Source organism: Archocentrus centrarchus, chromosome 5 (genome assembly GCF_007364275.1).
Source record: "Archocentrus centrarchus isolate MPI-CPG fArcCen1 chromosome 5, fArcCen1, whole genome shotgun sequence".
In the NCBI taxonomy this organism is placed as follows: domain Eukaryota; kingdom Metazoa; phylum Chordata; class Actinopteri; order Cichliformes; family Cichlidae; genus Archocentrus; species Archocentrus centrarchus.
This window is the reverse complement of record NC_044350.1, coordinates 18,794,834-18,820,159: the sequence shown is the minus strand read 5'-3', so window position 1 is coordinate 18,820,159 and position 25,326 is coordinate 18,794,834. Positions and strand designations below refer to the sequence as shown.

Here is a 25,326-nt window from a genome sequence, read left to right as displayed (position 1 = left end):
CCTGTCTTTTTGTCAGTGCCATTGTCTACAAACCATACATCACAGCAGGTCTCACTACCATCTTGTAAACCTTCCCTTTCACTATTGCTGCTGTCCTTCTGTCACAAATCACCCCTGACACTCATCTCCATCCACTCCACCTGCACTCTCTTCTGTCTCTTGTGCACTTGTCTCTTGCTTTGGATGGTTAACCACAGGCCACCGTCACTACACCAGCTCCCTGCAGCTTCATTGTTTAAAAAAAAACACCAAAAACAAAATAAAACATAAGTAAATGGTAAACTCTTAAAGCCCTGAAAATGTAGGAAAGATTATATCAATGTAAATTTTACCTAGTGTGAATTTTGCAGTATACAAGTTTTGATGAAAACCGTAATAATAATAATAATAATAATTATTATTATTATTATGATTATTATTATTATTATTAAGTATGATGTACTGTAGTGCATTGCTGTGCTGTCCCCACCCCCTCACTTCCCTCCTGTTAATCCTTCAGCAGCGGCACCACGGTAAAGGCGCAGCAGCGGAAGCTAACAAAGCACTACTTGGACTTCATTTGGATAGATTTTAAACCAATAACTTGGTGAGTTTGTTATATTTTCAAGCAATCTTGCAGCTGTGGTATTTTCTAATACTAATTCTTAGTAATAACATTATTATGCTGATTTTAAATCTGTGTATCTTTATCAGTATTTTGCCTAGGCTAGCCAGTGAGCTAACGGACCGATGAAGTCGCATTGACTTCCGTTATGCTAAGCTAAGCCTGGCTAGCTAGCCTAGTTGGCTAAACCGGTACCGGTTTGTTACTGAGAGGAGAGGCGGTGTTTCTGCTCAGTAGCTAGAACCGAACCGCAAATACTGCTGGGGTAACATTATGGCACGCGTGTTGTATGCATTTACCGCAGCACCTCCGAATAATAACGTAAAGATTCAAATTGAGCTCACAGGACACACATCCGGCTAAGCTAACGTTCGATGGCTCGCTAGCGTCAGGTCTTTAGTAAACAGAGCGTCCTGTTTACTAAACTGGGTCAGCCAGCCCTGAAGGGATCCCTGTTATATTCTCCTGCCACCCGTTTACACGTTAATACGGACAGTATTCTTGTATTGATGGGATAAACGTCTAACGGGATTTTTTTAAATTTTTATTTAGAGCTTGATACTGGGGTGAGTCGGAAACACCGGAGCGGAAACGTATCATCATGGGAGAGGGTTCACTGTCTGACTTAATCTGGGAGCCAGCTGAGCCGCGCTCAGGTGTTAATAGTTTATGCAGTATAGCTGATCGTCGGACCATAAAAACCCGTGAGGGTGGTTACACTGTCCCAAAAAGCTATACGGTTAGAGCCGGGTGTTGCTGGCAGCTCATCGTTTATCACGGGAGTAGTGCAATAAAATAAAATGACCCCCCCCCCCCCCCCCCCCCCCCCCCCCCCCCCCCCCCCCCCCCCCGATATATAGATAACGTGTCCACGTGTTTTAATTATTTTCTATCTCTCGCTTGAAGCTATGGCAGCAATCAGGAAAAAGCTGGTCATAGTGGGAGATGGTGCCTGTGGGAAGACCTGTTTGCTCATCGTGTTCAGTAAGGACCAGTTTCCAGAAGTCTATGTGCCCACGGTGTTTGAGAACTACGTTGCTGACATTGAAGTCGACAGCAAACAGGTATGGAGTATTTCTCTCTTACAAGAATCTGGTCTGTGCACTCATTTAATGTCAATCCTATAGACTGGGGGTAGGCAGTTAATTTTCCCTAGGGGCCTAATTATAAGATCTACTCTTAATCAGCAGCAGTTTATAAAAAGATTCAATTAATACTGAGCAGAATTCAGGTCAACTTACTGGTGCAGCTGTCCACAACAGTCCCAGTTTCTCATGTGGCCCCTTGGGGGAAATTAATTGTCCTCTCCTCCCCCAGTATGGACCGTATGTTGTTTGAAGATGTTTCAGCTTCTTAACACTTTTGGCAGGTCGAGTTAGCACTCTGGGATACAGCAGGTCAAGAGGACTATGACAGACTGCGCCCACTCTCTTATCCAGACACTGATGTCATTCTAATGTGTTTCTCCATTGACAGCCCCGACAGTCTTGGTAAGTAAAACAGGGGGCTCAGCAACATTTCAAACTTTAAATTCTTATGGCCAAACCACCAAACATTTTGTGTGTGGGGGGACTACCAAGAAGGTTTTCCGTAGCGCTTTCCAGACTAACAGAGTGCTGCAGACTGTTTTGAGATCGGAATATTTTCTGTGGCCCACTTCTTTGTGTTTTCACTGGTTGTTGAAGGTGATTCTTCAACAGTGGCTTTACTTCCACCATCTGATTACCACTGCTCCAATCAAGTTCGTTCCTACTTGTGGAGCAGATATAAGGCAAATTCAGGATTAAAACATGGGTCATAAAATGGAGAGGAACATGTTTTTACCTCTCAAAGGTGTGGGAGCATTTGACAGAAAACAAAAATAAAGCTGAATGCAGACTGTACAAAGCAGAGCTTTCCTTCCACGGCAGCATCGCTGCAGTGCTGAGCGTTTAAATCGCCAGTGTTGTGCCAAAAAGTGATTGCCAGAAAATGATTGCCCATATTTAAACTGTTGTAAATGACTTGCTGACCTATAGTCTGTGAAAAATATGTCAAACATTTCTCTCGTGAATGATATCAAGTCATTTTGAGTGAGAAGCAACATTTCTGTCACACGGTAGAAGCTGCAATCGGTTTTTGGCAGCGACTTTTATATATTCTTTATTTATCAGGATAAAAACTGTGATTGGTCAGATTTTAAAGAGAAATCTGGCCAAGAGGGCAGCAGAAATCAGAACAAGTATAACATTACACTCTATAAAGATATTTTAAGTGACAGAAGAGGACTGGATTTATTATAATGTACGTGCAATAATGCAGAGTTATAAACATACTTGAAAAACAGGTCATTTCTTCATTTTATATTTAAGCCCTTCATAAATCCTATTGACTACACTCTATTCACCAATATAAGCAAAGACATTACACATAAAAGCACATAGAAACATCGAAAATCACTTTATGGCAGCCGATCACTTTTTGGCACAACACCGGCACCCTGGAGCTGTGACGTCAGCTCTGGATGGGTCCGTTAGTGCGTTGCTGATACCTGTTAATGTTTGTACAGTAATGTTTCTGTTAGTTTACCTGTCGGAAACAAGCTCTGATGGATGATGTTTGCTAAGCGCCACCATTTCAGTTATGTTAGCTAATGAGTGAAGGACAATAAGAGCAGCTAAGCTGGCTCCTATTTTTTTTCCTCATATTGATATCCGCGTTCATTCTGAATAATAAACCTCTATGAACTGAATCATCTGTAAACTTTTCAGCTGTTTTGGACGGAAAAAACTTTTTGATTTAATTTGAAGCCTTATTTGAACTTTTGGACAGAGGCCATTTTTATTTATTTGCACATTATATTTTCATTTAAAAATAAAAATTGCATTTACTTTAATATGCATTTTTTTATTTGATATTTATTGTGGTGGACACATTAATGTTTAAAATACATTTGATTAGTTGTATTTTTATGGGTCATTATTTTAATTGTGAGAAGAGAACAAGGTGATGTTAACAGGTGGGCAGACTTGAACAGGTGAGTTAAGATTGAAATAATCGTTGACTAATCGATAACAAAAATGACAGATTATTCGACTACAAAAATAATCTTTAGTTGCAGCCCTAAATTTAACTAAATTACAGAACTTCAAATTCTCTTTTTTAAAAAAAAAATATGTTAAAGAAAAAACATAGTAAGCTACTTTCTGCTGCTCCCTTATTCACAACAGGTCACCACAGCAGGTAGCTCTGCATGTTTGATTTGGCAGATTTTTACACCAGCCCTTCCTGACACAACCTCAAAGGGATGTGTCTCCTCCTGGAAACGAGTCTGGAATCTTTCACTTGTTATGTAAATGTGTAAAATACTATGCTGTGAAGCTACTATTTATAAAAGATATATATTCATTGTAAATGATGTCTTGAGCACCTGCAGTGCCGTAGGTATTGAGGAAAAGGGTTTATAACTCCAAACAGATCTGTTGGAGATTTGGACATAGCTCCAATAATCTAATGTTAAGAATAAGAAATATGCAAAATGGCTGTTGGACACAGAGGGTCATGTTAGGACAGTTTTTCTCTCTTCTGCACATCACAGTGGACAAGCATCTATCTTGTGATCTTTAACATTACAACACATCTTGTCCTCAAGTTTCAGATGTAACTCATCTGTTCTCCTTGATTCAACTCCAGACCACCTCATCTCACATACATTCCAGAGCTGCTAATCTATCGGTGGAAAGAAATGTCATTAGCAGTTTTTATGGTCATTCACAATCATTTAATTTCTCCACACTGTCAAACATGAGCATTTGTTTTTGCATTGTTTGCACAAAAAACACGTTACATGGCATCCTCTTGGCCTGTGGGAGCTTGTGATCATTAGTGTTTTCGTGATGTGTTACAGAGCGATGTTACTCCATTAGTAAAATAATTAACAGCCTTGTCTCTGCTTTGAACGCTGTTGTATTTGTCTTCTTATTCAGAGAACATCCCTGAAAAGTGGACCCCTGAGGTGAAACACTTCTGCCCTAACGTTCCCATTATACTGGTGGGAAATAAAAAGGATTTGCGGAATGATGAGCACACTCGGAGGGAACTTGCCAAAATGAAGCAGGTAAAACTTAATGCCCCATACAAGCAAACAAAGTCTTTATCAGTGGAGGCTTCTTTCCTAACAGCACCTGTTGACCTTTATCTCAGGAACCCGTTAAACCTGAGGATGGGCGGGACATGGCTAACAGGATTGGTGCCTTTGGATACATGGAGTGCTCTGCGAAAACAAAGGATGGTGTGAGGGAAGTATTCGAGATGGCTACCAGGGCTGCACTACAGGCCAGGCGGGGAAAGAAGAGCAATAAATGCGTCCTACTGTAAATGGAGGCATGAGGACTGCTTCCTGCAGGGGGGAAAGAAGGAGAATTAGGTCAAACCTACCCCCAAACACACCCACCCAAAAGACTGTTCTCCCCAGTTTTTACTAAAGGTGTAATGCTTTTACTTTTTTTTTTTCTTTTTTTTTGTCTTAAGCAAAAGTAGTCAGGTTCTGTCAGTATTCAATTTTGAGGTTATGGAAAATACTTTTTTGTACTTAAACATGAGTAAATTTGCCATAATAATGAAACCTGCTCTATCCAAACATATGTAATCAAAAAGGTCAGCCAGGGGACCTGTGGTGTCAGCCTGCCAACTACAGTAAAGTGCTTAGGCCCTGCACGCTGATCGGAGGAATGTTTCCACCGCCAACCAGGGTAGAAGTACCTGTACACTGTGACCTGCAGTCCTTTAGCTCAACAAACTCGTGCACACATGAAGTCAAAATTTGTTTGTGTGCTTCATCTACAAATCTGTGCATTATGATCATGTGCACAATGTGAGACTGGAAAATGTGTTTTTGCTAAAATGCAAATGGAAACTTAGTGTTTTGTGTAATAAATTACTTTGTAAGAATCTGGATAACTTGCATCACTTAACTGAACACTCAATTACACAATTATACTTAACTAATGAATCACAACCCTGCCTAGGGACAGCAGTCAAATTCCTGTAGTTGGTAAAAAGTTTAAGGATTAAGTTTCTTCATCTTGGAGGGCCATTTTAAATACTTCATGCATGTGTTTCAGAGTTGTGCTCAGGCTCCTCAGTTTATGTTTGACATTATAGATTAATACGAGCCACTACTTGATTGCTGCCTTGTGATTTGAGTCTGAATACACAAAGATTTTCCAAAATGAGAAGCATGTTATAAGAATCCCATGAAATAGCTGTTATAAACTTAAAGCCAAGATGTTTACTGATCAGGACAATGAATCTGAAAAATAAACCTGCCCAGGGTCTCTGGTGGTCAAACTGCCTCTACCTTCACTCTCTGTTATAAGCCAGTATCAGTCATCTTCTGTAGTTTGTCCTGATGGAAAACATGAGCCAAAAGTAACTTCAAACTTTCTGAGCTCTTTATTCAACAGGTAACGCAGACAAAACTGAGAATCCCAGTTTTGTGGTATCTTTTCAGTTTTACACAATTGAATTTTGTGAGTAATTTTGCAGCTATTAAATTTACTTATGAGCCTTAAAGTACAGCTATGTACACACTTGCTTGGTTGCTGCAGATAAAGTGAAAACAGGTATCCAATAAACATACAGGTAAACAATTCATTAGATACATGTAGCTAAAATTAATGCAGCCTCACAGATCAGTGCATTAAATCCTACCCTGATAATGTAAAGTTCTCCTGTTTTTGTAGACTGTTGGAGCATCTGTCAGTGTAACAGTGCAGTTCAAGAGTTTAGTGCAGGACCGTTGGATAGGACTGCATTTATTTTAACTAGGTGAAAAAATTCAAGCTAAGAAACAGCTGAACATTTGGTGGAAGGAATAACTTTGGTGTAGTACAGTAAAAATGAGACAACAGCAAAGTCTCAAAGTTGCTCAGGTGAGATATCAGTGAGGATTTTGGATGAATTTCTGAATGGCCACATCTGAAGATATTCAAAGGCAAATGCTATCTGCTGCTTGTGATTGATGTCAGATTAAACAGACTGAATGTCTCTTTAAACCAACAACTCCTGTGCAGGTTGTAACAAACTTTAAAAAAAAAAAAGGCTGCACAAAACATCTGCAGCCAGCCATCAGAAAACCTATAATCATCAGTTCAACAGTCAGGCATTCTTCTTGGCGGGAAGTCCTGAGCGGGCAAGAAACACTGGAAGCAGAGCCAGTGCTCCTATAGCTACTGCCACCAACGGTCGGTAAAAAAGCCAGCTGACTCCAATGATAACAAGAGACAGTGAGCATGAGACACACAAGGCGAAGATCTTCAGGCCAATGGACACGAGCTCTCTGAGGACAGGAACCCAGTCCACTGCAGGGACATGACAAACAGCAAGTATGAATAACAGATGCAGGGACGGATGAAACAAAACTGTACAGCAGAAGAATTACCCAACGTGTAGATGATTCGCATGCTCAGCTGAATACCGAGGAACATGAGGGCCCAGCCTGCAGCCCTGAGTCCCCAAGTCTTCATGCTGTTAAACTGGTGTTCCCTCGCAAACACCTCCTACAGATAACACATAACAAAAATACACTTAAAACCACATAGATACATATATTTTACCCCCCAAATAATTAAAATGAGCAACAGCCCAACAAATGGAAATAGAACCCATGCTGACCTCTGCAGAAAGCTCCTCCAGATAAAGGATCTCCAGAGTGTCTCCTGATTTGGTTTTAAATGGCACCAGCTGCTCCCCTCTCTGCATAGCTACAACACTGACCTGAAAAACAGACAGCAGCATCTGAAGCAGAGCTGTAGAAACTAATAGTTTTAATCAAAATTAAAAGAATGAGCAACTCTTATGAGAAAAATTTTCCTGCATATATTTCATGGTAAAATGAACATCTCTATTCTTAACAAAATGCAGTAATAAGTACTCATAAACAGATGACTTGAACAAGTAAGTGATTATCCAAATTCTATTTATATTAATATTAATCGAAGTACTATTGAAACTGAATTTTATACCTAATAACGATACAATATTTTCATTGAGCGTTATAAATAGCAACATCAGAGCATCATGTGGGCACCATAGACTATATAAATATGGACATAGCTGTAGCGAGGTCATCTATTGGTTTCTGGCCTGGTCCATCACCATCATCACGAGCAAGTGTGGGTCCTTACTGATGATGCTGTATGCTCATACATAAGCAACTTGTTAACCACAAGGTTCATTTCACTAATGTTACCAATATTCAAATTATATACTACACTTTACTCTAATTAGGACCAAAAAGTACAAAACGAACATTATGCAATACTGAAGATCCGAAGCTAGCAACTGAGACCATAAACTCTTTAGGAAAATGTTTACTGGGTAACTGAATTGAAAAGTGGGGTCACTTTTCCATAGACTTCCATACAATGAGAATTCTTTTTGCAACCACAGGAGTCTCCCCCTGCTGGCCATCAGAAAGAATGCAGGTTTAAGGCACTGAGTTTACTTTTCAGATCCACAAGCTGCATCAGTAGCTTACATACAGAATAATGTCAAGACCCAGTGGAAATGTAGGCAGAGAACATGTAGATGAGTCATTTGTAGCACCTACAGTTTGAGGCGGGCCCAGGAGAGAGTTGTCACTGCTCAGTCCAGCGAAGGAAAACCTCACACGCACATCACCCACCTCGTGAATTCAAACAAATTCAAAGTCAACAAACGTGGAACACATAACACGCAGAGTGCAACATCAAATATATGTGTGAGGAGTTCACGTTTTGATGCTCACCTCTGGCCTTCGTGGATTTTGAGTGTGATAGAAATAGTCATCATAAATAGACAGAAAAGGGTCCAGGTTGAAGATGGGAAAATCCCTCAAACTCAGTGTCTGGAAGTTATTTATCTGCGCCACCAGGCCTGAGGATAACCAGGAGACTAAGTGAGTACTAAAATCCAAAAACATAAAACACACCATCTGTGCAGTGCCTGCACATTTGCTTAGACACAAACCTTTAGACAGAATGAAAGGTCCTGCTCGGACTTCAGGAGCAACCACCGTCACACTCTCAACAGCCATGGCACTGAGACATAAAGACTGCAGTGAGAGGGGACTGGACACACATGCATGAGGTGAAAAACAAATGATCACCTTAAATATGTTTTAGTACCTTGGGTTCTGGTGGCCAATCTCCTTATCAAAATGGCGGCTGTTCACCAACTCTGACTTCCACTCGGTGTCTAAAGAAAAGGAGTCACAACCCCCATTACACAGGCCACGCTGTTACCAAAGACTAAAGATCTCAAAAAAGGAAAAGCCAACTCACTGTAGGTGTACGTCGTTTCTGTTTTGGTTTCACCGTTCTCTTGGTAATCCCTGAAATAAAATGTACAGTAATTGTTCCTCATTCACACCCGACCGCACCCTGAATGCTGATATGCAGACAACACCCTCACCTGCTCTCATGGTACTCCACCCACTGATACATCTCCACCTGGCGCTTCAGCTTCACTGCATGCACCATCACTTTGTAGTTGGGGTCATACAGGGGCTACACAGACACAGACACATGAATATTTAACTGGAATAAATCAATAATCAACCAATAAGTCAAAAACACTTGCCTGAAGACAACACTTCAGCCTTGACTAATAATAAATAACAGCTGATTGGTGTGTACAAATTCTTAATGTTGGATTTTTACTGTGGATGACACAGTAATCAATATTTACCCCACCCCCGGAGGGGGGAATGGGGTATTACAGATAGCCAGTGACCCCTAGATCACTTGATTAAATTTTTGCTATAATTGTGCCAAGGTCAGAGGTCAAGTTTTTGTGAAAATCTTTGGAATGTGGTAAATTGAGAACAATGTGCAGAAGGATGTTCAAATTCACACCACAGATGTATCTACTAAAAATCTTGGACAAGTTTGAATCTTGGCGACCTTGAGCTAAAAGTGAAGGTCAGAGGTCAATTTGGTTTAAAAGTGAAACTGATCCTACCCAGATTCTGGATTTGCAGGCTACTTGAATTTAATATAGGAAACTCCATTTACATTCATAAAAGGAAAGTTATTTTAGCTCAACTTTTTAAACCTTGAAAAATTATGGGCATGGACAATTGGAGCCGGGCGTTCCCGCTGTTTTATCTGGTAAAGCAAATGATTGAATACAATAATACTCTAGTCTAATTTAATATGAATACATGAACAAATACAAGTGAGACTGCATGATGCTTCAGTGTATAAATTAAACAAGAATACATCTCCAGAATCAAAACCAGGAAGCCAATAAGTGGCCCATTTTAAAAGTTAACATTAAAAAAAAAAACAAACTGAAATACTGCAAAAAAATAGTTTCCTTGTGGCTGAGGTGGTGTATTAATTTAACAGACAGAAAAGCCGCATTATGTCTCACTGTCAGCACTACCCGTTTATCTCAGCAAACAAACTAAGAGAACCCTGAACTTTCTAGACATCACTCGACAGAGGTGCACGTGAGAAGGCAAACAGCCAGAGCTGAAAGCCTTTCATCTGCCAGCTCCATGGTACAAAGTCTGTGCAATGTCCAACTGCACCCATGTAAGAATAGCACACGCAAACGGTGCAGCGAGTTCAGAGCGAGCGGTCCCGTGTCCTGTGCTCCCTCACCTAAATCGAAAGGAGTGTTTCCCAACCTGATTCTCCAACATTGCTCGGAGTTTCAGTTAACTAAAAAAAAAAAATGATCTCAATTCATCAAAAAAAAAAAACAACAAAAAAAAACTCCTTACTTGCCCATCACAGATTTGCCTGAAAAAAAACAAAATACAATTATTAATAGGAATTATGCAAAATTTTAGGTCCCTACTCTCATTAATGTTCTCAAAAAAAATTTAAAAATTAAGGGATGAAGGTAGAAGTGTTTTTCAAGCCTAATTTTTTGAGGTGCCATTTTAAACTTCCATTATTTAGAAAATTGCTTCTTGCCCTATGACAGCTAAGACAGGCTCCAGCCCCTCCATGACACTGAACAGGATAAGCGGAAGAGGATGGATGGATGGATATTTAGAAAACTGCTTGAGCTAGGTCCATCAGATTTTTTAGGGTAAACATCTGGTATTTGGACTCTCAGGTTAGAGAATAATTGAAGTCCTTAAATTTTTGGATGTCTGATTTCTGGCCACAGATTTGGACGCCTGTAGAAACCATAATTTTGCAGGTAGGGGACTGATCTTTTATTTACAGCTTCTCATGTACAAGGCACATAATTTTATTTTAAAACGGTCTAAACCAGGTGAATGGCCATGACGGTGCATAAACTGAATTAAAACATCCCCTCAAAAAATGATCCTAGAAAACACTCCTACCTTCATCCCCTGAAATATGTTTTTGAGAAAACTAATGACAGCAGGAACCTGAAATTTTGCAACATTCCTATTAAGATGTGCATCTTTCCCCTGGAGTTTTTTCAGGCAAATTTGTGATGGTGAGGTGGAAGGCATGAAATGACTCCCCTGACAAATATCCTCCATATTATAATAATTAAAAAATTAAAACTAATACAGAACCTTATGAAAACTACATTAAAACTACACATTTCTGAAATGCTCCATAAACTAACCAAAAGTAAACTGAATTCAAAACAAAAAGTCTAAGCATAACAGAACTAAAGAACTAATTAGGACATATAATAATAATAACTGTATTCTGTACTGACATTTCTTGTTGCTTATCAGCTGACAAATACATGATTGGACAGAACAGTGTTCAAAATATTTACCTCTAAAGTATGCAGCTTTGCAGACAGGTGAACTAAATGGCCATTGTTCTGTGGGTCGAGGCTGACATAAGGTCCCAGGGATACAACCTGGGAGAGACCTTCATCCAGGGAAGTTGCTGTTTGCAGAGCCCGTCCCTGCAGAAACAGTTGCAGAGACAGCGCCCTGCCTTTAGTCTGCTGTTAAATCATCATGAACATGATGATCTGAGCGACTTGGAAGAAACTGTTTCCTACCTCATTGGTGAAGAGAACATAAATTGAGAGGAAAAACAGTCCCACACCAACAACTGTTCCTCCTGCAGTTTCACTTAATCGCTCCAGAAATCCAGGGTTGGACTTTACAGACACCTGCTTGTGCTGGTCTAGACCTTTACCTGGAAACTGGACAAACATAACAACGACCTGAATACACACAGCATCCACAATAAAATGTACAGAAGAAAGATGCATGATAACACTGGCTTTGATTTCTGATTAGTATGTAGTTATATTTGCTTTGTTAGGAAGAAGTGACAGTAGCAGCAAAAAAAAGTAGGCCATGATAACATCTTTGTGATCTTTAATTATGACACGATTTAAAATAAAATCAGAGAAAGTATTACAACCAACACCTTTAACATTAAACTGTCTTTGTTCGTTTATGTATACCAGTCTTTTACTAGTAAACATATGATTTAAATATATGAATATTGGAAAGTGAACCAACATTTTTCTCACAGCAATTTTTCACAACTGTATGTACCAGGCAATGACAGTTGTGTTCAGAAGTTTGCATACAGTCATTGTTAGCATGAATGTCAGGGCTTGAACTGTTCTTTTTCCAGGGTGGAATGACTGTACAGCATACATCTTTAATAGCTTTGAAAAACAAGATATGGGTGCACAAGCTTGAATGTTTTTGGATTTTCTTTAATCAACACTGGGTCAAAAGTATACATACAGGCTCACATATACTAATATTTGGTTAAATGTTCCTTGGCAAGTTGCACCTCCACCACATGGTTTTGGTAGCCATCAACAAGCTTCTGACATACTTCTGGATTGATATTTGACCAGTCTTCTTGGTAGAATTGGTAGAGGCTCATTTAACTTGGTTGGTCTCCTGGCATGGACCTGGCTTTTTCAATAGGAAGGCCATTCCAGAAGCTTAATGTTAGGCTGCTTTATCCATTCCAAACCCAGTTTTTAATCTGTGTTTGGGATCATTGTCCTGTTGGAACAACCAATTCAGGGTTCTAGCCAGCAGTTGGTCACCCGGTGCTGTTCACACCAGGCTGAGAATTTCACCAGTTCACTATCAGAACTGATTGTCATCACCACAATTAACAAGCGGGCGTGGCTACTAGCACTAGCAAGCTGTCATCTGACACAGAGGGGACCACCCCCCACCCACCCCCCTTCCCTTCAGGTCACTGGGCTGCAAATTTTTCTGGCTAGAATCCTGCAACTAAGTACATGTTTCAAGGTGAAGTTGAAGATTTTGGAGGTAGTCCTCCTTCATGATTCCATCCACTTTGTGCAGTGTACCAGTACCACTGGCAGCAAAACAGCCCCAGAGGATGATGTTTACTGTTCAGGGTAGGTTAGGTTTGAGTGGTTCCAAACATTTTCCCCTCTGAGGGTGACAGTTTGGGTCTTCCTTCAGATCTTGGCAAAGTGTTGGCACATCTAAATAACTTGTGCTTACATACAATTGTTTGAACTGATGATGTTGAATCAGCAGTTATTTAGAAAAGACTACAAGAGACCTTCCCAGCTTGTGTAAATTTACAGTTCTCCTTCTTAGATCTTCACCAATTTCCTTGGACTTCCCCATTGTTCTGAGTATGGGTCAATCCAATGAGTGCCGTCAAACAAATCCTTTTAATGCTGGCAAAGAGAAACTACCAGTTATAGTCAATCATGGACACATAAGACCTTAGTAGGCCATGGCCTTGTCAAGTTAAGACATGGTATAATCTTCAGCACCATTTATTAAAAGATTTTAGTGTGTACGTATATATTTGAGCCTATATGTATACGTTTGACGCTGTATGGATCAGAGAAAATCCAAAACAAATTAATATTTGTGCACCAAAGTCTTGTTTCGAAAGTTATAAATGTATTCTGAAGTCACTCACCCTGGGAAGAGAACAGTTCAAAGAACTCATTAAAAGCACAAAATTCATTCATTCATGCCCATGATGAGTGGAAGTAAACTTCTGATCACCACTGTGTCTGTCCCCTGAATGCAGTCTATGGTCCCATGTCTCATCACGAATTAGGCGTGAAAAGGTGGCACACCCCTTTCTAACTTCCTAACTCATTTTCGTGTCTGAGAGAAAATATCACTAAACTGCGACTCACCCCTGTTGCCATTCTAAGCACTCAATTAGAGCATTCAAAATTTCATGTTAGATAAAACTGACACTGGAAAAAGGCGACAGTTAAGGTGCTAACGTTGCGTTATAAGCACACCGAAAAACCGGAAGGAGTTTATGTTTATAAAGTAAAACCAAAGCACTTTACTGCAGCCACCTACTGCCTGTGCTGAAGACATTTCTCCAGTTTCTCGACCCCCAACTTTGAAGAACGATAAAGATGCTAGCAGCCGTAAACTGACACACCAACGGCCGCTTTCACTTTTACTCAGGACTGTTCCGAAACTCTCCCAGGCAGGCGGACACTGTGTGAAATACTAAAATGTAGTTCCCGCCCAACCCACCGGTTGCCCGGGTGATATGATGCAATCACAAGAAAAGAAAAAAGAAACTTCCCTGCCCGACCCGGAAATCATTTTTCTCGAGGCTTTATGGGAAATGTAGTTTTGTAGCAGGTGAGTCAAACCAGCTTTGCTGAAACCTGAAACACGCAATTTTATGGGTTGTTATTGTTCATACTGTGACACCTACTGGTGGAAAATAAAAGTTGCTCAAGAGAATGTTACTTTATACTTTTTCTTTATACTTTTGCTTCACTATACTTTGACATCTTGTTTCTTTTCCAATTATAATGACGATAGCACACACAGCAAACTCTTTTTGTAGTAATTTTTTTTTAATGTAACAAAAAAAAACAAACAACCAGAGAACAAGAGGCACATGAAAAAGCAAATTAATTAATAAAGAATGAAACACTCTTCTAAATCAAAGTATGGCAATCCAGGTTTTCATAAAGAAAATCCTGTCTTAGTTCAGAAGATATATTAAGATATAAAATATAAATCCTCTGCAACATTTCAAAAAGCCTCCCAGACCTTTGTTTTGGACGGCAGTCAAATTGCTTAGAATGAAGGTGAGGGTATAGGAGAAAGGACCATGCTTGAGTTTCACCAGGAAATAACCCTGTGCTTTGCAGCTCTCTCTAAATGTTCAAACACTTCATTCTGGTGTGATATATGGTGGGAGAGTGCAGGTTTTTGCTCCCTCTTAGATAAAAGTACCCATTGTGTTTCCAATAAAACCAAACCTCATTTGAGGTTGTTGACACTAGTGCTGTCTGACCTAGCAGTAATTTATAAGTACGAATACAACAATTATATGCACCAATCAGGCATAATAACATTCTGATCACTAACAGGTGAAGTAGATAACACTGATTTTATCTTCATCATGGCACCTGTTACTGGGTGGGGTGTATTAGGGAGCAAGTGAACATTTTGTCCTCAAAGTTGGGTTTGAGCGAGTCTGACAAGGGCTGAATTGTGATGGTTAGATGGCTGGGTCAGAGCATCTCCCAGTCTGCAGTGGTCAGTATCTATCAAAAGAGGTCCATGGAAGGAACAGTGATGAACCGGCGGCAGGGTGATGGGCAACCAAGGCTCACTGATGCATGTGAGGAACAAAGGCTGGCCTGTGTGGTCTGATCCAACAGATGAGCTACTGTAGCTCAAATTGCCAAAAAAAAAAAGTTCATGCTGGTCCTGATAGAAAAGTGTCAGAATACACAGTGCATCACAGTTTGTTGCTTACATGGCTGCATAACTGCAGATCAGTCACAATGCCTATGCTGACCCTGTCACCTGACAAAAGCGTCAACAATGGGCATGTGGGCATCAGAACTGGGCCATAGAGCAATAAAACAAGGTGGCCTGGTCTGATAAATCATGTATTCTTTAACATCACGTGGATGGCTGGGTGCATGCACATGGCATACCTGGGGAACACCTTGGCACCAGGATGCACCATGGGAAGAAGGCAAACCGGTGGAGGCAGTGTGATGTTTTGGGCAATGTTCTGCTGGGAAACCTTGGGTCCTGCCATCCATGTGGATGTTACTTGGACATGTACCACCTACCTAAGCAGACCATTTACACCCTTTCATGGAAACACTGTTCCCTGATGGCTGTGGCCTCTTTCAGCAGGATAATACTCCCTGCCACAAAGTAAAAATGGTTCAGGAATGGTTTGAGGAGCACAGCAACGAGTTTGAGGTGTTGGCTTGGCCTCCAAATTCCCCAGATCTCAATACAATTGAGCATCTGTGGGATGTGCTGGACAAACAAGTCCAATCCATGGAGGCCCCACCTCACAACTTGCAGGACTTAAAGGATCTTTTGCTAACATCTTGGTGCAGATACCACAGTACACCTTCAGTGGTCTAAGAGAGTCCATGCCTCAATGGGTCAGGGCTGTTTTGGCACCAAAAAGGGGACCAACATAATATTAGGCAGGTGGTCATAATATTATGCCTGATCAGTGTATATATTCAATTCAGTATATAGAGGATATTCTGCTGCAAAATCAACTTTGTGTATTTTACACTTTGAATACAACTTGCTGATAAGAGCCATGTACATTTTAAATAGAATTTTGCACGACAAGGTCTGTGTGTAATGGACTTACACACTTTTACATTCATGTGTTAATGCATTAACTTGAGCTACTGAATACTTACTGTTTCCATAACTGATATCATCATATTCATCTTCATTTAATACCTCAGTCTGCAGTGACTGAGAAACACAACCTCTTAGAGACAATCTCTATTTTGTTCTCTCTCTTTCACACACACACACACACACACACACACACACACACACACACACACACACACACACACACACACACACACACACTGCATAGATGGGCCAGTCTTAAGAGGATTATTGCAAAGGGGAACACCAAGCAATTGGTGTCACCTATCATCATCACACCTGTTTCTATCTTAACACACATAGACACACACAGACCCACACTCATAAACTGCGACAGGCTGCAGGAAAAGCACTGGGACTCAGTGAGGATGGAGCAGGAGTATGATATTATAGTGCTTGGAACTGGACTGAAGGTAAGAAAGCGTGTATTTGCTGTAAAATATTTTATGAGATAATCTCTTATGAATTACTATATGAGGAAAGAAATACGTGTCTGTCGGTTCACAGGGTTTTGCGCCTGCTATGTTTTCAATCAGAGCACAAAGCTTGAACCAAGTGAACTAAGCAAGCCGTCTTTTGTCACATAGTCTTCAGTGCAGAAATAAATTAACAAGCAACAAATCCATTCAATTTAGATGGAAATGGAGATAAACAAGTCACCTTTCCAACTGGAAAGTGCTAAAAAGTGACAGTAACTGTGTTCTTATCAAAATGATTCTCAAGCTGAGTCACAGTCCTTATACTTAGCACTTGCAGTCATCAGTTCTTTCATTTCCTCCCTTCTGTATCATTGCTCTTGATTGAATAAGTGATCGTGAACTCTGGCTGTGAGTGGACTTCCTGCCATATTTTTGTCGCTTTTACAGATGATGCACATGCAGACTTGCTAAGCCCTTGCTGGCTGCTAAAGGGGATTTATGGCAATTATCTCATTAGTCTAGTCCTGGTCTGCATATCCTAAACTACCAGCTGCTGATTCTGACACATTCGCCCCACCATTTTCTTCCCAATCTCTTTCAGGAATGCATCATCTCTGGTTTAATGACTCTAAGTGGGAAAAAGGTTCTTCACATCGATAAGAATCCTTATTATGGGGGAGAAAGCGCATCCATTTCTCCCCTTGAGGAGGTGTGTGCAAACAAATGCGAAACACTTGAGCAGGCGTGCATATATCTTCTTTCAAACACTGCTGATATGAGATGTTTCCTTTCTTCACAGCTGTACAAGAAGTTTAAAGTTCCTGGTCCTCCTAAATCAATGGGCAGAGGGAAAGAGTGGAACGTTGACCTCATCCCCAAATTTTTTCTTGCCACCGGTGAAAGTCTAAACACTGTACATTAAAAGTTGTTTGTGCAATGCATTGCTGATTGTTTTTAGATGAATGAGTGCACTTTAATTTCTGGGTGCCATCTGCTGTGTTTGCATAGGTCAGCTGGTAAAAATCCTGGTCCACAGCGAGGTTACTCGGTATCTGGACTTTAAAGTTGTAGAAGGCAGCTATGTATACAAAGGAGGAAAAGTGCACAAAGTCCCTGCCAATGAAAAAGATGCAGATGCTTCAGGTGACAATCCAAATTGTTCCACTTTTTTAAGATAAATTTCCAGACGCACATATCCTTCTAACGCTCAGATATACACATTTTCAGATCTGATGGGCATGTTCGACAAGAGGAGGTTCAAGAAGCTGCTGCTTTTTGCTCTGAACTTTGACATAAAAAACCCTCGCACCTACCACGATGTGGATCCTCACAAAACGAGCACACGGGAACTGTTCCATCGCTATGACCTGGGACTTGATGTCATAGAGTTTATAGGTCACGCCATAGCCTTACATAACAGTGAGAGGTCAGTTACAGGGACATAAATGAGATTATATTGAACACTGATTAGTAGAGATGATTAAACCTATCCATCTGCTGTCCTTGCAGTTACCTGGACCTGCCCTGTGTGGAAATCATCAGTCGGATCAGGCTGTACTCTGATTCTCTGGCCTGTCGCAACACCAGTCCATACCTCTACCCGGTATATGGGCTCGGGGAGCTACCACAGGGCTTTGCCAGGTCAGGTTCTCACTAGTTCCTTGATTCATGTCATTTAATCAGGTGAATTTTTGTGAAAAACTGTTTGCTGCATAAATATCATCATCAGCCTTTAGCAAACAGATGGTCTTTAGTTGATATTTTTCCATTAAATATCAAAAGGGGCCCTTTTTGTCATTTCCAACTCCATATTTTTAGCATTGGATTCTCCTAGAGTAGCTCTGCATGAGTCACAGTTCAAAACAAGCCTTACTTATCCTATACCGGGCCTTTGATTCTTCTGATTGGTTGCTCCTTGAAAACAAAAGGTTCAAGCAGCAGGTGGGTGGGGCTTCTCTGCATAAAGTGAAAGCTGCATGCCTGAAATGACCACATTAGGGATATCCAGTCTCACTGGATTCAGAAGCAAGAGTGACGAAAAGTTTATAAAATGTTTAGAGAGATTTCTTTGAAACTTTGGCCATATTTAATGTGAGCTTCTGCCAATAAGGAAAAGCATAATAGGACCTGTTTTATGAAAACATTCATGATATTCATGCTTTCATCACTGAAATCAAGTCTCCTGTGTGTTTCAGACTGAATGCAGAGTATGGAGGAACCTTCTTGTTGAACAGGGCAGTGGATGAGATTGTGATGGATAATGGCAAAGTGAAAGCTGTGAAATCTGAGGGGAAGGTGGAGAATATGAAATTAAGCACTATCAATCACAGAATTTTTGCTCTCACTAACGTGTTTTTTTCCTCTCTCTTTTTCTAACAGCTGTTTCACTGCAAACAGTTAATCTGCGATCCCAGCTACGTTCCTAGTCGTGTCAGGAAGGTGGGACGCGTCATTAGGGTGATCTGTTTACTAAATCATCCAGTTAAAAACACTCATGATGCCAGCTCCTGTCAGATCATCATCCCTCAAACTCAGCTCAGCAGGAAGTCAGGTACTAAGTCACAGTGCCAGAATATATACCATATACAAAGTTGAACCCTCTAACCTGCTATTTCTGGATTTCCTCCTCTATACAGACATTTATATATCTGTGGTGTCTTTTGCCCACAATGTGGCCTCAGATGGGATGTACATCGCCACGGTGAGCACAACTGCAGAAACCAACAACCCAGAGCAAGAAGTGCAGCCAGGGCTCGAGCTCCTCGAACCCATCATAAGCAAGTTGGTGGCACTCTCAGATCTTACCGTTTATTTTTGTTGTTTTTATGGTAGTGTGCTTTAATTCGATGCAATTCCTTTTTGTTGAATTCAGATTTGTGTCTGTCAGCAACCTGCTAGTTCCAAATGAAGATGGAAAAAAGAGTCAGGTAATGACAGGGGTTTCCCCCCAAAACAATAAGATTGAAAATGGGATGGTGGCCTTATTTATTGAACTCCTCTCTCTCATTTTAGATATTTGTGTCCCGCTCATACAGCGCAGCAAACCACTTTGAGACTGAATGTGAGGACATCAAAGACATGTACCAGCGGCTCACGGGGACGGAGCTCTGCTTCGCAGGATCACGGCATCAGTCTCATAACTCTGATGATGACTGAAAATGACTTGACATGAGGACCAAATCATTCAGCAGCTGGGAGGCCATGAATGGATAATTATAGGCCACAGCTGTAAAGCAGAGGGTGTGATGTAGGGTGTAGATTGAACTGAGTGTGCTATATAAATGTCTGATGTCCCTTTTTCCTCTTAATTTGTTTGCTGTAAGTTCTCCCTCGTGTGACAATCTGTTAAAATATGTTTTTTTTTTTTTATGAGACAAGGTAACACATCAATATGACCTTTCTGCTGAATAGTTCTTACGTTGGTTGTTTATACCAGAGTGAAACTTTTTTAATTACTTATGAAGCGATATCAACTAAAAAACTGCTAAAGTATTATTGTATCAAGCAGAAATACCTTCAAATTCACTGTTTGTTTGATGTTCAACTAATGCAGAAGTCCACTTATGTATGGCTGTACAATTTCTGCATAAGGAAAAAAGGTCACCTAACTGTTAAAATTAATTAGATTGATTTTTTTTTTGTTTTAAGTATCAATCAGTGAGACTGTTTATGAGCTGCAGCAGGCTGCATGTGAATAATGAGGGTATAAAGTGTTTGGCCTGACGCTGGGCATCTTCACAGAGACAGATGATTAGCAATGAATCAGAGTGATGTGTAATGGATTAGTGGACTCTCTTATCTATGGAGCTTATGTGTGAGAAGGACAAAGCCAATGAATTAAGTGCTGCACAAACAGCTTGTCAGCGGCAGCGTGCTGGAGGCAGAGGACGGACAGACGCACGGAGTAAAGAGGCTTATCCAAATTAAGGACACTGGCCACCAGCACTACTTCTGGTAGCCATAAAAACTATTTCTTTAACATGCGAGTCCCTTTAACTGCTGCCCAGTTCACATCCAAAATGAAAATATGCTGCTGAGTTGGTCTTACAACAGATTTATTGTAACACATAAAAATACATTACACCTAAGTTGCAGTATGTAAAACATTTGTATTTCTTTATACAAGGAAAACTTGTGTTTATATACAATGACACATTTACACTTTATTACAGTCTAATTCTCCAGCACTGGTGTTCTGACTTGACTTTCTTTAAACTCGTGCACACAGTTATAATCAGCTCTATCCAACATTACAACAATGATGTGCAACACTTTCATGCACAACCACATGCAGACTGTGTGAAAAGCTTACTGGAAACCCAACATCAGCATTCACTGATACACAAACCTCACAGAGATCACTAGGTGAAATTGGATGCTATAAAGGGAACATACTTTGCTAATTTATTAGTTATCTTATACTGGGCCTTTGTGAAACCCCTCGTTTTAGCTTCTTCCCCTTTAAGCTAGCCTCTCCTGATTGGCTGGTCCTTGTAAACAGAAGGTCTGAACATCAGGTGGTGCCTGAGATGACCACATTAAGGGTAACAGCTCCCACTGACATCACACAGAACCAAAGTTTAAAAAAAAAAAAAAAAAAACTGGAAGAGCATTTAAAGCAGTCTGAAACCTGAGCTGAGCTTTGTGCTCATAGAAACCAGATTAAATATGAGCATCCTCCACTGTGACACTATAAATGACAGGAAAAGCATAAAAGGGTCACTTTACACACCTTTGTCTATAAGAAAATAGCTTGTAATAAAGTGCTGGAGTTTGTTACTATGGAGGCTTGGTGCCAGTGAACTGCTGACCTCTATCTGCAGTGATCACTTCTACTTGTTGCTGTTATTCCTGTTTGACTTCAAGTGCTGTGCTGTGCGATGGAGGGATCAGGCCGGCGGCAACAATTCTTCGCTCACTCACCAGGAAGTTGAAGGTTGCGCAAGCATTTGGCTGCAAAACAGAAGAGATGAATGAAAAAGGCATAAAAGAGACAATAAGAAGTCTTTCAGTGTTTGTCAGAGCATGCCACGCTGTCAGAAAGAGAACAGTAGAACTTGTACTTTACCGTATCCTGCACCTCCACAGCGATGCCTTTACGCTTCAGAAGAGCCAGGACTGAGGGGTCGATTCGTTCCAGCCGCGTGCCTGTGCCCAGCACAAGAATCTCTTCATGAACCAAGAAGAAAAGACGAGACCGATGATAAATTCCCAGTCACACAATTCAATAAGTGACCAATTTAAAACAAACAAAAAGCAAAACAAAGAAAGCGTGCAAAGAAATTAGACCAAAATGTATTGGGGGGATAATTTTGTACTGTAACATGCAAATGAACACGTACCTCTGGCAAGGATATTAATGTACCTCACACACTTGAACACAAATGATTCTCACATGGTCTTACAAAAACTGATTTGAAACACAAACTGTGTGCTCACAGCCTGATTATGAAAACAGGCCAACACATGAACAGACGTTTGCCAAAAGAGGACCGACTGTGCCAACAGTGTGGAGGAACTCTGCACTGTCTCACAGAGGGTTACTGCCTCTGATCAGTTTCTCTCCATTTCTCACGTCTTTCTACATAAGGAGGGTTGACGGTGGCGACTAAAGAGCCAGAGCAGACTCTGAAGTCAGGAAGCATCACGTGTAACCCAGCAAACACGTTGATGTTTAATAACTGTCAACAGACCTGCTTTCCTCAATATCAAAGAAAACAAATTACAATACCATTACCTTAAAAGAAAATACTGCCCAGAGAGTGAGCTTGCTTGGCAGAGGTTTGCACTCAGAGTGCTTCTTGTTTTTTGTTTTTTTTTTTTATTTTAATGTGACAGCCATCTGCATATTGGTCTCCTTTGCTATTATATATTTGTACCTATTTTTGGTTCAAGCATGTGGAAGAGTGAAACACTTTCTTCTGTGATGTCCTTTGAACTTCCAACCTGCAGAGAGAGAAATTTAAAACCATGAAAACAGATATGCAGTTACTAAAGTAAACCACAGAAAAGAGGATTTGATAAACTTTGATAAGGGCACGTTTGAAAAGCGCTCTCACCTTCCACTGCAGAATAGCCGGAGGCAGCACGGCGCAGGGCCCAAACACTCTGTTGCCATCGATGTTGAATCCTGTAGTACTGTAGCTGTGGATCAGAAGCCCGCCGTCTTCCTCCTTCTTCATGACAGACACTGTTGTACGCTGGTACAACTCATCATCAGAAGGTTCCAGTCTATGAGCACGGGACAGAAATGGGCTGGGGGGGGGAGGCATCAAATCAGAATCAGAACCATACAGAGAAAATCATTTTCTATAGTTCTGAAAGAATGTGGGTGTGAAACAATCTGTGATATAATCACTGCACATTCTACACCACTTTAAATGTCACAAAACCAGGCTGCACCAGAGAACTGCTGCCCAACGGCCCACTTTAAAAGCCAACCCACTGACAGGGCTGTGAGCCAGAAGCTTTAGGCCTCGTTCTGCAAGCCAGGAACCAACATATCTGCTTATCTAAGGAGCTGCAGCGAATGTTAGCCTGCTGTCAGCACTTCTTTGCTTCTGAACTTTAGTGCTCTGCACTTTCTGGTCAACTACAGTCTCACTGGCTGCTTTTTTAGAGCAGCACATCAGAATACCACTGAACTCACGTGCCAGAAAATTGTGAGAACCACGCAAACCACCTCTAGAAGGAGCCACAAATGCTATAGATAGATACTTTATTGATCCCACAGTGGAAATTACTGTGTTACAGCAACAACATAAAAAATAAAAATAGCATAATCTACAATAAAAAAAACATTGTTAAAAGTACCACAGGCACATACTGAAGCTCTTATAAAGTGAAGTAATGCCATTTTTTGATAAAATAATATAAGAAATAAAATAAGAAAAAAAAATAAGAAATATAAAAAATAAGAGACTTCGCAAAAGAGAATTCTAGCAAATAGTAGTGCAAAGATAACATGTACACTATACATCTGAGAAACAGCAGCAAGGGTTGATATAGAAATGTGTGTGGAGTCTTATGTCCTGACAGGAATAATCACCTGCACAAAAAGGAGAGCTGTTGAACAGTTTTATAAGGTTGAACAGTTTTATAAGGTTAGGAATGATTTCCTGAAGCATTCTTTATGTCAGAGAGGTTAAATAAGTCTGAGGGAGAATAAGCTTTGCTGCCTCTGTAGTGTGGAATGGGTGCAATGTGTTGTCCATGATGGAGAGCAATTTGATGACCTGCTGTCCCTCCCTGACTCAAACACCTCCAGATTCAGGTCAATGATGGTGCAGGCACTGATGGCAGCTCTGCCACTCCATTACAAAACCAGCAGCCTGAACTGTTGATATAAGGCAGGATGAATCCATACTTTCATGCTGTTTACACCAAGTTCTGACCCTACTATCTGTATGTCATAGCAGAAATCGAGACTCATCAGACCAAGCAAAAATTTTCTAGTCTTCTATTCTCTGATTTTAGTGAGCCCATGTGAACTGTAACCACAGTTTCCTGTTCTTAGCTAACCTTCTGCTGCTGTAGCACATCTGCTTTAAGGTTTGGCATGTTGTGTATTCAGAGATCCTCTTCTGCATACCTTGGTTGCAACGAGTGGTTATTTGAGGTACTGCTGTATTCCTATAAGCTTAAAGTAGTCTGGTCATTCTCCTCTGACATCAATAAGGCATTTTCACCCATAGAACTGCTGCTCAATGGATATTCTCTCTTTTTCTGACCATTCTCTGTAAATCCTTGAGATTGGTTGTGTGGAAAAATCCCAATACGCCAGCAGTTTTGGAAATAGACCATCTGTCACAAACAACCCTGCCACGTTCAAAGTCACTTCAGTCACCTTTCTTCTGTCAATATCATTTAAACCATTTTAGGCATTACAAACATTATGCAGATTACAGCTTCTTTAATATGAGGATTTGATCTTTTACCTTTTTTTCACTGTAAATTTGGATTTAAACGTTCTGTTGGATAAAACAAACTTCTTAAAGACAAATTACTGGCTACTTAATATTGAACAACTAATAATAATCAAAACAACAGCAGGTTGTGTGCTCATAAACACCGTTAATTAATGAAATGGCAGTGATTAAATTGCGCTTTTCTTGAAATAACAGTTTGCAAAAGCGCAAAACTGATATTGCATTATTAGAATAACTTGGAGACTTCTGTGACAAATGCAGGTATTTCATCTAGAATGTGCGCCTACAGAGAGGGGAGGTTAAAAAAAAAAACAAACAAAACAGGCGCTTAAATGGAAACACAAGCCTTAAAATAAAACGCCACCATACCTAGAGAAAGCGGGCACCGCTCGGGAGGAAAACAGAAAGCCCTGGGCTGATTTCTGAAGCAGGAATCTGGAACACATCGCCACAGTGGCCATGTTAACCAAAGGAGTGACCCAACCGGTGACAGACAGGGGGAAATAATTCAATGCAACACCAGGCGCTCGTTTCCGGTGTGCTGTACCGCAAAGTCGAACAATTTTCAATATATGCCAAACAAAAGATTATAAAGAGTATATTATTTTGTTACAGTGTACATTTATGTTAACTAGAAGCACAATAATAAATGAACTGAATTTTTAAACAATGAGAAAAGGGTGCGGATTAATAGAATAAGGCTAACCGTTGGTTATTTACTATGCATGTAAGTCTTACATCGATGTTAAAATATTAATCGCATTTTTATTGTATTTTTAT

At 40.4% G+C, this 25,326-nt stretch overlaps 4 protein-coding genes across 10 annotated transcripts; 2 read left to right on the top strand and 2 right to left on the bottom strand.

Annotated features, from left to right (window-relative positions):
* Positions 1-461: 461 nt before the first annotated feature.
* Positions 462-5,539, top strand: LOC115779789 (rho-related GTP-binding protein RhoA-B). Its single transcript, XM_030728592.1, has 5 exons — positions 462-586; positions 1,511-1,668; positions 1,974-2,094; positions 4,570-4,700; positions 4,787-5,539. The coding sequence occupies exons 2-5, from the start codon at positions 1,513-1,515 to the stop codon at positions 4,958-4,960; spliced, it is 582 nt and encodes a 193-aa protein (XP_030584452.1). The 5' UTR covers positions 462-586; positions 1,511-1,512; the 3' UTR covers positions 4,961-5,539.
* Positions 5,540-6,022: 483 nt separating this feature from the next.
* On the bottom strand, positions 6,023-14,075 carry tmem43 (transmembrane protein 43). The gene is made up of 12 exons (XM_030728591.1): positions 13,866-14,075; positions 11,579-11,725; positions 11,345-11,479; positions 9,038-9,132; positions 8,908-8,957; positions 8,752-8,821; positions 8,594-8,664; positions 8,373-8,500; positions 8,196-8,270; positions 7,259-7,360; positions 7,026-7,143; positions 6,023-6,945 (listed from the first exon to the last, which is right to left on the bottom strand). The coding sequence occupies exons 1-12, from the start codon at positions 13,881-13,883 to the stop codon at positions 6,743-6,745; spliced, it is 1,212 nt and encodes a 403-aa protein (XP_030584451.1). The 5' UTR covers positions 13,884-14,075; the 3' UTR covers positions 6,023-6,742.
* A 2,384-nt stretch (positions 14,076-16,459) lies between these two features.
* On the top strand, positions 16,460-20,802 carry LOC115779817 (rab GDP dissociation inhibitor beta). Of its 6 annotated transcripts, none has more exons than XM_030728662.1 (11): positions 16,460-16,612; positions 17,220-17,327; positions 17,418-17,514; positions 17,627-17,761; positions 17,846-18,044; positions 18,128-18,259; positions 18,814-18,913; positions 18,998-19,169; positions 19,255-19,395; positions 19,491-19,545; positions 19,654-20,802. In XM_030728662.1, the coding sequence occupies exons 1-10, from the start codon at positions 16,568-16,570 to the stop codon at positions 19,514-19,516; spliced, it is 1,155 nt and encodes a 384-aa protein (XP_030584522.1). In that variant the 5' UTR covers positions 16,460-16,567; the 3' UTR covers positions 19,517-19,545; positions 19,654-20,802. The 6 variants fall into 6 exon arrangements, with proteins under 6 accessions (XP_030584522.1, XP_030584518.1, XP_030584517.1 ...); XM_030728658.1 differs by having other exon boundaries at positions 19,255-19,399; XM_030728657.1 differs by having other exon boundaries at positions 19,255-19,399; positions 19,631-20,802.
* ndufaf3 (NADH:ubiquinone oxidoreductase complex assembly factor) lies at positions 20,657-25,069 on the bottom strand. Of its 2 annotated transcripts, XM_030728663.1 has the most exons (6): positions 24,916-25,044; positions 22,678-22,873; positions 22,498-22,564; positions 21,687-21,787; positions 21,441-21,571; positions 20,657-20,949 (listed from the first exon to the last, which is right to left on the bottom strand). In XM_030728663.1, exons 1-5 carry the CDS (start codon positions 25,005-25,007, stop codon positions 21,464-21,466), a joined length of 564 nt encoding a protein of 187 aa, XP_030584523.1. In that variant the 5' UTR covers positions 25,008-25,044; the 3' UTR covers positions 20,657-20,949; positions 21,441-21,463. The 2 variants fall into 2 exon arrangements, with proteins under 2 accessions (XP_030584523.1, XP_030584524.1); XM_030728664.1 differs by having other exon boundaries at positions 20,657-21,571; positions 24,916-25,069.
* Positions 25,070-25,326: the final 257 nt, after the last annotated feature.